The 13,401-nt window shown below is 36.3% G+C and overlaps 1 protein-coding gene across 1 annotated transcript in view; it reads right to left on the bottom strand.

Annotated features, from left to right (window-relative positions):
* Positions 1-374: 374 nt before the first annotated feature.
* Positions 375-13,401, bottom strand: part of UCHL3 (ubiquitin C-terminal hydrolase L3) — a 44,525-nt gene continuing 31,498 nt past the window's right edge. The window contains exons 6-8 of the mRNA XM_063335680.1: positions 4,430-4,505; positions 1,853-1,911; positions 375-606 (exon numbers count right to left, since the gene is read on the bottom strand). Of these exons, the coding sequence (XP_063191750.1) occupies positions 523-606; positions 1,853-1,911; positions 4,430-4,505 (219 nt within the window). The 3' untranslated portion in view covers positions 375-522. The remainder of the gene's footprint in view (positions 607-1,852; positions 1,912-4,429; positions 4,506-13,401) is intronic.

The raw sequence follows: 13,401 nt of genomic DNA, 5'->3' as shown, positions 1-13,401 counted from the left end.
TTTTTCTGCCTTTTTTCTTCCATATATTTATTTATAAATAATGCACTGAAAAAAATGCATTTATCTTTTGAGTCACCTGCAAAAGTTCTCATAATATTCTTGTATCATTATAATTAAAAGATGGAGATAGCCTCGCATTTCAAGTTTGTACCCATTAATATATCACATACCCCACTCAAAATATTATCTGTGAATGATACAAATGATAATCCTGCTCTGAACTAGCTCATCATTATTATGATGAAATATCACAGAGAGTAATTCCCAAAACTTTTAAGGGGGTGGAAGGGGAAAAACCCACCACAAAGAAGTTTTGCACAAAATGCATGCGTGTATATAAATACCCAAAGTTGCTTTAGGAACAAGCAGTAAGATATAGCAAGGACAAATGCAAAGTTTATTCCACGTATGCTACAATTAATCAACAGGTTAGGGAAGTATCAAAATTTGTACTATTAACATATGGCAACAGTTTTGTCATTACAATACATTGCAATAGATTAGCCCCACTGGACAAGGCTTTTAAGCTGCAGACAGTGCAATTGCATTAAATCTTAATTCTTCTGGGTCACGTTCCATGAATTTCTTGCAAACTTCTATTGCGTCCTAGGGAAAAAAGCAAAAAACAAACAAACAAAAAAAGAAAACAAAACACACTATAAATCATACTTATTAGAAAAAATACCTGTAACTGAAGTACGAAGATATGCTTTATATAAAATATGCTCAAAATCAATTTTCCATAAAAGATTATCAAGTAGTCTGACAAATCTACATAAACTGTATTTCTGATCTGAGTTACCACTATTCAAGATTATTTACAATGCTCATATGGGCAGCATAAGAGAGCAAAAGCTGTATGCAGAACCTTAGCAACAACGACTGGATATTCCTTTGTGCGACAGTTGTGTTGCTCGTCTGACTTTCTAAATGCACCTCTGAAGTTTGCCTTTACTAGTGCTGCTGTGTTCAAAATTTTTCCTTTGTCTCAAGATGAATCTAAGCTGTGTGGCGTAAGTGAAAGATTATAAGTAATTCCTTCATCTAGCTTTAGGGTGCAATCTGGAGAACACATGTTATCAGTAAAACAGAAAAAAGCCACATAAGGAAAAAGGAAAGCTTTATCCAACTTCTCCCCCTGCCCAAACAAGCACAAATTGTATGCAATCTTTACAGACATTAGTCTATGCTACTAAACTATAAAAGACTGTGTTTGGTTGGTTTCTTAGTTTCTCTGGTTTCTTCCTTTTGTAAAGCTAATCCAGTCTGGATGCCGTAAAAGTCAGATCTATGCATTGCCTTCTCTCATCATTCTATGGGGATGACAGTTTATCCTCCTGATCCAGTGTACTCCTTTCCAATTCATTTCTCATCTGAACAGCTCCTGACACAAAGAAGCACCCAAAAGAAGCCACAAAACTGGAGAATAATGATTATTAGCAAGTGCCAGGAAGGCAATCAACTTCTGTCTAGCGTGGCACCTATCAAACTGTAACTAAACCAAAGGAAAGAAAACGAAAAATTATCCTTGAAAGGAGCAGGGATATATGAAAATCTCAGCACAGAAGAAAAGCCAGTCTTATCTTCTGTTATGGTCAACCCTTCTGACATTTCTTGTTATCATGTTATGATAGTCTGTCATCCAGAGTCACAACATGAGCGTTCTGAAAGACCTGTTTTAAAACTGAGTAAACCTAATTTTGTCTCACCATCCCATTCGCTCTATTCCTCGTCCAACCATAAATATAGCAAGACTTTTGTATAAATATTTATAAAAATATTTTTTATAAATTTTGTGTAAATATAGCAAGGATTTTGTATAACACCATTTAAGAAGGTTTTCTCTTCATACCTCTAAAAAAGAATCGTCACTAGTTTCCCCATGGTTTATTGGGAATGGCTTGCGCCCATCTGTTGAAACACAAAGCAGGATTGAACAACGCAATTATAAAAGTAGAAAAGCTACAGTTTTCCAGTTAAAACTATTTGAACAGATTTTTCGCTCTCCACTTACAAAAACGCCACCCCATTTGTCATAAAAGAATCTCACATACAGCTAGCTATTCCCAGGTCTCTCCTCCACTGTTGACTGCTTCAACAGGTATCATTATGTACAGTCTGTTGCATTAAAGAAAAAATCCAATCAAACCAATGAAATACTTTTTAATACTTTATTTGAAAACTTTAAGGCTGTAAGTTGTGATTGCTTTAGTGCTGGTATAGTACTTCAGTTTTTCAAGTAGAGAAGAACAATTTCAACCACGCTTAATGGATTTATCCAGGCAGCTGTACATCTGTGGTCTTTTGACAGCTGTGATCAGGGACTCCACAACAGAAAAGAATACCAAACCCACCACTTTGAGGAGTCTGGCATAACTGAAATGTTACTCATTTAAAAAAAAAAATAAATAAGTAAACCCAGTAACTTTAAGTACTAAGTACTTTCACAGCATTTAAAAATGGTTGCTATAGTTAATTATTTTTTCTCCCATTTGCAATATAATACTGCTACCATTCTCAGCATTTTAAAAATAATTTTATTCATAGAAATATGTTTCAAGTCACTTGTGAAGAGCTAACAGTATGAGAACATATGTCAGGATATCCTACGTATTTGCTAGACCAAATTCCCTCTTGGCTCTGTCCTCCCTTTTAAAGGTTTTTCCCTCCCCAAAGATTCCATAGAAGTTGACAATACTTCCAAACTACATTTTCCCTAGCTGAAAACAGATTCGACGTTAGAAAACTTTTGCATTTACATGAACAAGAGATTGTTCATTATTGTAACAAACATGACTGAAGATACAACAATGCAAAACCCTCAGAATGTGCCAGGGAAACAGCACTAAATACCCTGTACTGTTGCAAGTTAAGTTTGATTCTAATTTTTTATTTTTTTTTTTTACATACATCTTGGCAGAACAGCATTTAAATTTTATGTGCCTATGAATAACGTGTTTTCAATGGCAAAAACATCATAAGCATTGAACATTCATGTGCTTCTTTAGCTTTTTCTGCCTGCCAAAGCCCACATATTGGCCACAGTGACTGAAGCTAGTGAATTAATTGAAAAACCTTCTCCTATTTTCCTACTTTTAAATATTTTTTTGCTTTCTTCTGCTGGTACAGAGAGAAGTTATTTTAAGAACAAAGGAAACAGTAGTATTAGCATTCCACTATACAGTGGAGCTAAATGCCTCTTTTTTTAAAAAAAAAAAAAAATAATTTAAGTAAAAAATTCAAGTGGGTTTTATCTTGCATCATACTTATGGAAAACAGCTAAACATGGTAATCATAGTCTGTGGTGTGCTTTTTAAGGACAGCAACTAAATGTACAATGAAAAGGTAACATGGAAACAGTAGCACGCAAATAGAAGAAGAGTGAGCCATCCATCACACTTTGAGATTTAGTCATAAAACATTTGTATTGCATCCTACAGTGGCTGCCTCACAATTTGATCTAGTTCACTGACAGATAGGCAGCATCATAAAAATACAGAAATGTGTGCCTATTGTTCATGCCTTACCACTGATAGCACCCCTTAGATCACCTTTATGTTAACATAAGCACTTCTTATATACCACTTATGCCCCAGGTTACGATTAGTTGTCACCTGTTAAGGGCACTGCTTAATTACATGTTGATTTTTCATAAGACGAAAATGTTCTCGCCATAAGATACTGAAAAAATTATGTTAGGAAAGACCAGTGACTTGCAGTTTTTAAATCCTGATCGACTTGCTAGTTTTCTGAAGTGCCTGCAGCAAAACCTGTTGCCCAGCAACATGTTTAAGATTGGAGTCATTAGAGAATATCTGAGCAGAACTTAGCGCTACACAATCTGAAGAGGGAAAAAGTAGCTGTAATTCGTAAAACAGAGACTACTGTTTTACCGTTAACTGTCTAGTGACCACAAAAATGTAGAAGAAAAAAATAACCAGCCTATAACAAATAAGTTATATTAGTATCTGCTACTATTCTGACTACATCATTTCAATGTAAACTGTATTACACTACTTAATAATATAGCTAACACTACTGAAGTGGCATACAGTTCACTTATTAGTTCCACAAGCAATTCAGGGACATAAACATAAAAAAAATTCCTCACTGAAACTTTGAGTGTTTATCAGTTCTCTCTTGCTTCCTGTCCTTGTAAATCATAAAGGAAGTTTGGAGGCAGTCTGGTATTCCATACCATTTTATCCTAATAGGAGGGAGTTGATGGAAGGAGAATGCAAGAAAACAATGGGAAGAAGGCTGCGATGGTTTGACAGAATCCCCTGCCCCCCAGACTCTATAATGCAGTTGAAAAGAACCCAAGCCCTACATTAAAACAAGTAATCTCTCTCAAACTTTGACAGTTAACAACATTACTACTTGTATGCGTTTCAAACAAATGGAGAGAGAGGATAAAAAGTATTCTTACCCAACTCGTAGAGATGACCACCTACATTAACTAATGCAATAAAGTGAAGATCTACTTTTTCATCTATACTTGGTGCCTGCAAGACAAAACAAAACAAAAATAAATTGTGTTCACTAAAATTCTTACCACAATATGATTAATGAGAACATACCATCATAATACGCGAACACCTGGCGAAGAGAAATCACAAGTGAGAAGCACATTCTGGATCTATGCAGAACGGCAGAAGTCACACTGCAGAACATTGTGGAATATAAAGAAGCTTTCTGCAAATGCACAGATCAGTAAGAATCCTTTCAGTAAAGTATCTGGAAGTATTCCAATTATAGCTCTACATAAAAGCTTTATTTTTCATTACCGAATTAGAAGTAGTATCAGCTCAAATATATTAACATTAAAAATAGATATTCATATAAAAAGCAACTCCTTCACTAACCCATCTCCCATAAGAAAGGGATGCAGGGCTGAAGGTTGAACCTGTAGTATTTTAAAACTGAAAATATGCACTCGGTCAAAATAAGTTTTCCTCCTAAGGCATGCATAGTACGGTTAACCTGTTCCTTCCTCACAGGCAGTTGAAAGAAACCGATACTCCCAAGGTGCAATTCACACATCTCAGGTGGGGAGGAAGAAAAATAACCACGCACGTGCCCAGAGCTCTGTTTGTCTCAGAGGCTTCTGAAATTTCGAAGTGGCATCATAGGCATCATCACTGCATACCAAGAAAGGGCTAAAGTGCAGTGACAGCTTCAAGTGCCATGACATAAAAAAATGGTTGTAGTTGGTAAAGATCCATCTAGCCCAATATTTTGTTCCCAACTACAGCAAGCAAAAGCTTTTTCAGAAGAAAACGGGGCATGCACAGCATAGTACTCTGCCAGCACACATTCCCAGCATCCACAAAGCAGTGAGTTTTGAACTTCTGATCCAAAAGGTGCATCACTGCTGTTGTGTTCAATAGCAACTGATGGTCTTATTTCCTCCTCCATCTGTCCAGTCTGCATCTGAGCCCTGATCCACAATTTAAGATACTTAAAACTATCAAGATTATGATTTCCATGAAAATATATTTCATGCAGTTTTCTTCCATCTCGTAATTACTGTTAGCCTTATATGAACTTCTTGAAATGCCCCAAAAATGTAAGAATTTGCCAGAAACAGATTAGAGTGTAAAATGAGTTGTAGAACCTTACAGTCGCATCATGTTTTCAAGACTGGCTTAAAAGTTTCCTTCTTCCTGATGTCATAAAAAACAACTTTAAAAGATGATCTAAATTGTAGAGATGTAGCAAACAACCAGAACAATAAAGTGAAGGACAAGAAATCACCGTAAGTCCTTCAATACATCAAGAATGCCAAAGAACACAGCATTACAGAGGAACTGCCAACAGCTTACAGAAATTCAATGTAGTAATCTCAAAAACAAAAGAGAGAAAAACAAAAAAACCCATACAACCTCCCCTCATCCTCATTTGAGATTCATCTCCATGACCAGCTGAAGTGTGCAAGACAAATACTCTGTTTCATCTCTGTTTTAGAGGGCCTAGAATAAAGAAAGCACATTCCTGCTCCTGAAGATGAGGCGGCTATCAAAGGGATGAGAGGACCTTTGCACCAGAACTTCAAGGAATCTTTTTCCCCTATGGCATAAGGCATTGCCTTTGAGAATTCTGCTTTACAGAAGGGCAAATAGAGCCAGGGCTTGGAAAAAAAATAAGCAAAACAAGCAGCCTCTAGAGTTTGGCTACCTCAGTTGTAAACTTCCAAGGACCACAGGTTTCCTTAACTTCCTGAAAACGGCACAAGGCAGTAGCTGACAACCAATGGGAATAACAACGAGGTGCCATCGATCAACTAACAGTTTAGAGGCATCAAAACCATGCCGCTACAAAAGTGGGCAGGCAGGCAAAACTGAGAGTCCTTGACAAATACTACATTGCCACCTCATCCCCATGTAGAGAGAGATATGACTTCATGGCTGTTCACTTACCAATTAAACCTACCAACTAGGGAATCTGAGCTTAAGGAATTTCAGGGTTAGAGGAAAGACTACTGCCAGTTAGTTTCACTTTAGGAAGGAAATGGCTTGGCATTTAAAAGCATGCATCTGAACATATGCTATGTGGGCTCAAATTGACATTTACTAGAAGAGCTTGAAGTACTCCTTATTTCAGAAGGCTTTGAGATGTACAGGATTTGGTTTTGATCACATTTAGAAGAAAATGCAGTTGTCCCTTTGACCATTTTGAGGGTTGTGCTCTTTGCCAACTTCTAATAAACACCTTTTCTACAGAGGGACACTTGGCATGCTTGGAATACCGAGCCTATATATAGCCAGAAGATGGATAGGGAAGCCATCAAAAAAAGCATGATTAACTTTTCGTAGAGTTTTCTTGAAGACAGTGCTGCTCCTATAGAATCCTGCTGAGTTTTTGTACATGCCTAATCTAAATAACAGGCTTCCATTAAGTGCTATTCCCACAACCCGTGAGAAATGTTGGTTTTACATTTTCAATTCCCTAACCTCATAGAAAGAAAGTGCCACACCATTATTAAAGTTTCTACCACATCTTCTAATGTAGACAGTCTCCTTCCCTTGTGATTTCTTTTCATCTAATGTAGATACTAGTAAATTTACTACCAAGTAGATGTATTAAATTTCTTGAAAAATTAGGATTTCAATAATTTTTGACAATCATTTGCATAATTGTAAGCACAGAGAAACAATAGGGTCTGAATAATCAAGACAATCTAAAACTTTATATTGTAAAAATGCATTGCTTATGACTTAGGCAAACAAGTAACTGGATTAAACTTTGCCAATGTGACGAATCTGATTCCAAATCCCACCAGCTCTCCTTAGGGACAAAAAAGACATCTACTGCATATGTGTGCATGCATGCACACACACGGACACTAACACGAAAAGAAGCGTAGCCAGACTAATTTCTACTTCACTGGGAAGCTCTACAAATTCTAACACTTGGAACCAGAAGATTTTAAATTTCAAAGGAATGGAAAGAAGATGGAATGTCAGCTTCAGGGAGATGTCTTTTGTGGTCTCCTTGAAAAGCTACACCTTTGGCCAAGTTTTCAGCTTCTAATAAACAGTCTGTGTGAATGCTTAAAAGCACAAGAGAACATAGCTTTAGTAAGTCCGACTGCACGTTCATCAGTAAGTAGTATTTTCAGAACAATTACTGAGGATTTTCTCTTGAGTACTCTTCTTGTCAAAGACCACAGTAACATGAACATCAGTCAAGTGTTGGGAGGACCTGTTCCTTTAGATTTTTGTGCAAAAGAAGACAGCAGATTTGAATGACCGCATGTATGAACCACAAGGATGGAGAAAGACAGAGGAGTCTAAATAAGATGATTGTCTAACTAGGATTTGGAAATAAACAATGGGATTCAAGACTCATTTTTTCAAGTCTATCAAAGAGCTGTTGCACACAGTGAAGAAAATTTATATTTTTTTCTTACCTGGGAAAGACAGAAAGAGGACAAATACCAGCATCTTGAGTAGCTTACAGAAGCTTATGTTATCCTTTCAACACCAATACAAGAAATAAATTTTGGTAGTAAAGTTTAGTGGACATTACTTTTCCAATTTATCTTTTCAAAAGAAAAAAACCTGAAAAATAATTGACCAGTAGACTTCAAACTGATTTGAAGAGGAAAAATGCAAGAAGTGTAGTGCTCACAGTGATGGTCCTGAGAACATCTTCTCAGCTGTAATTTGTTCTCAAGGTATTGAGATAATGCTCAATGATAACAATACAGCATATCTTCATAAATACTCAGTCTCATATACAAAAGTGATAGACAAGGTTGTCATGCCCCCCAGTTTTGGATACCACATTAAAAACACCTAAATGACTAAGTCCCAATTTTTCAGAGGATTTGACTGCCTTCTCTGCTAACCTGGACGTTCAAATTAAATAAACAACTGCTGACTGCCAATTTTAATTGATTTGTCTCAGGTCAATACCCATTAGTTCATGTTATCGAAACACCACCTCCACATTTCTTCCTCTATTCTTCACTAGCAGATTATCAATCAGAAATTTTTAAAATGGCACTTCTCAAAATTTTTTACTATACAAATGATAACCCTTCTTACTCCCTCTTTTTGTACTGAGAAATTCCTTAATTTCACCTTTCACCACTGCATGCTGCCTTCTCCTCATGAACTACAAGTGTCTTTTCTTGCTGTTGCACTAACATTCAGATACCTCAATGGTGTATCCCTGTATCGCTGTTTGCCCAATCATATCAGCCAGCCTAATAAAGTACATTTCATCACCTACACAGCTTATCTTGCTAATGCGCTTAGACCGTTATCCCAATCTAAAAGTCAGTATTCAGTTTTCATGCATTTGAAACTTTTGATCTTCAAATGTTGCTAACTTAGAACAAAACTGTTCATCAAACTTGATGTGTGACTCATTTCTTTTCCCCAAAACTGCGTTTTTCCGAGACAAACACACAACTCGGGGGAAAAAAATTGTCTTGCTCTCATGGACATACTGAATAAGTCCTCACCACATCCTGCTTAAAATTTATTTATGAAAGACACCATTATAAAAACAGGTTCAATGGTACATGTCAGATTTCAAGCAACCTCTTCCAACTAAATCTTGTATTTTTATTATTTCCTTACACTTAGTCTTGAGAGAAAGGAGTGAAGCAAGAAGTCTCCCAAACCAGTTTAGTAGTATGCTTCGCATTACAGGTCATGATTGGGAAGGGAAAACACACTGCTTGTTTTAAGTGAAGAAACTGGCATTAAGAGTCTGTCTGGTTCTGGATGTAGAGCAGTAAAGACGGAGAAGGAAAAGACAAGTTTTCTAGAACCTTGAGGAATAAGAAGTTTCAGATGCATCCAACTGAAAGATCATGACAAAAGTAACTGAAGCATAAGAGAAGAAAAATCCTTAGGGGTTTAACTACACAATTTCACTCACAAGGAGTTATGAGAAGCCAAAGAAAAACGTATTCAAAAATGAAGTTTACACAACAGAACGTTAGCTATGGTTTGGATTCAATAAATTTTGAAGTAAAGGGGAAAAAGTGATGCAACTGCTATTGGGTAGATTAGGCATGTGTAACTTCCATTTTGAAGCAACAAACATGCTTGGGCAAATGTCCTGTGCAGTCCTGTGAAAGGCATTTGAATCCTGGTTAAAATACCGCAATTAAAACAAAGACCACTGGAATGATGATCACAAGTTTCAGCAAGATTATTTCTGGCTCATTCTCACAGAACATTGACGTCTCTATTCACGCTCAATATACTGCCGTGAAGTTTACTGTATTTGAAATGCTCTGGAGTTTCACAGTTGAACTTACATAGCTTCATTTACATCAAGGTATCCCTTGTCCAGAATAATGAAAAAGAATTTCTGTAAGGAAGGTGCTGAGGGACTGTCTTGAGTGCTGACCCAAGAATGGACAAGAAGTTCCTTTGCTAAGCATTGCCTTACGTATTTTTCTACCATGCCGTCATGGTAGACAAGCTGCCTCAAGCTTATTAACTCTACGTCCTCAACTATAGCTAGAACACACAAGTGTCAGGTGAGGTACAATTCCAAGCAGCAGGAAAGTAGCATCTGATTTTGAATGAGAGGATGCCAGGCAAGAAGATGAAATTCAGAGATGGGTTCTACCCATGACCAGAGTATCTGGATACAGAATGTTAATACAAATACAAATCTTCCTTTAGATCCATAAGCAAGAGGGATTATTCAGCAGTATGCTGCTCTAAATAGGTATTTCTTGGATTTTTTTAAAGAAGAGAAACTTTAGTCTGAAACCAAAAGTAAATGGGGAAAAAAACAAAGAACATGTTTTCCAACTTGAGAAGTGTAGGAAAGAAAAAAGCATTAGGAGGTTAGCTTGGCATATAAAAGACAGCAAAACGACCAGAAGGCAAGCAGAGACACTAAACTAAAAGAGCAGATGAGCTGGAAAGATTAGGAAACCATTACAAAGACTGAGGAAAAATCAACATTACTAATGAAGTATGTTGTTACCTATAGCTTAAAAATTTGCCACATCTATTGCAATTTATCATGTTTGCATAGAACACTTCAGGACAGTATTTTCAATTACTTTTTTTTTTTTTTTCTATTATATGTTCTTAACTCATCTGGAGACCTACTCTAAAAAGTCAAGGGAAATTCTGAAGTAGGAAAACTGGTGTTATTTAAGGAGCATAAATACAGTCTCCCATCATTAAGACTTTTGCTCTTAATTTTGAAGCAATCAATCAATTTTCTGACAATGTTTAAGTAGTAGAAATGTACTTAGAACTACAAAAAAGTTCAACAGTATTTTAAACACAATATACAGGGTGTTTCCCCCCTCCCTTAAATTTAAGTCCATAGATTTCTTAATAAAAGCAATACTAGCACATTTTCAAACAACTTTGAGACCAATTCAGCCTCTTTGTACATCTAGCAGAATGATCAGAACTATACTAATAAAGACAGGCATTGACAGGACTTGAAGGATGAGGTAGTATTTATTATCAAGCCAACTAAGTCAGCTTTAATGCCCAAAATGCTGTCTACTTTTTTGCATATTAAACTAATTTACATATAGCTTGTGTGTTCTGAAATCTTCTTTAAAATCTATGTTATACAAAAGTGTAAAGAGGAGAACAACATTTTAGTTACCAATAAATATCAGAATATAATCAGAATACATTATATTCAATGATAAATCTTTGCATAGAAGACTTACAATTTTAATCTGTCAGATGGAAACAGTCAGGATCTCAGGGAAGTTAATGAGTAATATTTTAAACCTATTTTTAGGGTCAAGCTTCTATTTTGCCAGACACAGTTGTATTGAAGGCTACTTATTTTTTGAATTAATTTTTTGAATGTTTTCAAAGCAAATGCTCACTGCTAATGGATGAGGAGTTGTTTTTAGAAATTTTCTGAAGTAAACAAAACTCTCAACTTGCCAACAGTGGTTTTCTAATATAATCATAACAGATTATGCTGTAATGTCCATCCTTGGATAAGTCATGGTTTATTTAGAGTTGAAGTAAACTCATGGTCAATTAATGTTTTTGTTCTAGGCAGGCACAATCAAGCTTGTCATCCTCAATAAGTCTTTTGTTAACAACAAGCTTATATAGGTCAAATTCATACAAGAACCCAGTTTCAAATTACAGAAATATGACGTAGAATTTTCCAAGTTTTGCTAAGCAAACAAAAAAGTCCCCAGGTAAAATGTCAGAAGTTTGACAAAGTTAATGGCATAAATATTAAACAGAGGGGAGGAAGCAATCGTTGGGGAGAACTTAACTCTGTGCTAAACTCCATGCCTCCTCAAATCCTAAGGTATTTAACTAGCTCCAAATGATAACATCAAGAATGTTTCATAGTTCTGAAGGTTACAAGACAGCTAGATACTTAATAATAGCAATTATTGTTCACATAAAGAGAAAGGAGTCTGGGAAAAGGTCTCATCTCAAGATACTTATCAGGATAAAAATATAAACACTATAAAGAAATGGAAGCATTTAAACACTAATTATTAATAGCAATAAAACATTAAGAAGGCTTTCCATATCTGGAAAGACAGATCTGTATGGAAAAGGAAGTTATTTGGACCATGGTCAGAATAATTATTTCATCTCAGTGAAAAATCCACATATCTCAAATAAGAATTTCTAGTAATACAGGTGGTCATTACCAAAGAATGATAAAAACCAAAATCACTGTCCCAGTTTTGTATTTAAGACCATTCACTTCTACATATCAAGGTTTTTTTTTGCTTGCACTAAAAGTGTGATCACTCCTTAAAAGCAGGATAAAATACCCCTAAGCCACTCTTTCAGTTTAGTGTTTCTGATGGTGGTCATAGGACAGTTTAGAAATAGTAGCTATTCTGTGCATGTAATTTTTTTCTAACATTTCCAAGATATATTTGTGCCTGAGAGTGAAGAAGGAAAAAAGTCTAAGTATGGTATTTGACGAAAAGCTTTTCTTACTAGAATGTCTTCACCTTCAACTAGAATGTATGTCTACAAACTGGATAAAGAAACAGATGTCAAGTGAGAAAGTAAGGCAGCCCACTGGGATTACAGGAAACATTTGGTCTTTACTGACATACTCAGGGACCATTAAGCAAGACTTAGAATGAAAGAAAAGGAGACTAGGTTTAGAATACGAGCACGTAAACCAGGTCTCAAACACAGAAGAAATAATAGCATGTGACAAAGAATTAGAAGCCCTTTGCTTTAGCACATCCAAATCAAAGATCATGAAGATGAGGTGAAAAGAAGGGGCTGGATGTGGAGCCTATGGCGAAAAACAAAAAAGCCACTTCATGAAGGGCAAACTTCAACTATGCTTTGAAAATGATTTGGAAAGTGTATTGAATCAAAAATACCTGGACAGCAAAGCATGGAGTGATGTACTTTTGCTGTCCAACATGGGGGAAAGAAAAAAAGGAAAAAGAAAAAATAAAGGAAGAAAGAAATCCTAAGAATGGTTGAGAAAAGACCCCAACAAAAAATGATGCCTTGAGGACTGAAGTTACATGGCAGAAGGCCAGTCGTGTCAGAGTAAGAAAAGACTGAAGATGGACTACACTTACAACAGAATGAAGCCCAACAGATGGAAGGCGTATCAAGGGCCGCCAACGACGAAGACGGATTGACGGACTGGTAGCCTTTGCAGGACCTACATGATTACGTTTGGCCCAGGAGAGGGATGCAGAGTGACACAATGGTGAAGCCTTCGTTCTGCTGTGGCTAACCTGAGGCTGCGATGAGGATGGTGGTGAAGACAGCGAAGACGATGACGACTACATAAACATTAAAAAAGAACATACTTAGCCCACTTAAACTTGAAGTAACATACCTATAAAGGCAACTGCAAAGATGTCCACTGTTTATTATACTGTCCTTTGATCAAATCACACAGATAATAATCAAGAATGTGTTGAATTTG

Source organism: Chroicocephalus ridibundus, chromosome 1, assembly GCF_963924245.1.
Source record: "Chroicocephalus ridibundus chromosome 1, bChrRid1.1, whole genome shotgun sequence".
In the NCBI taxonomy this organism is placed as follows: Eukaryota; Metazoa; Chordata; class Aves; order Charadriiformes; family Laridae; genus Chroicocephalus; species Chroicocephalus ridibundus.
Note: the sequence above shows the minus strand (reverse complement) of the source record. Positions and strands in the feature narration are given on the sequence as shown.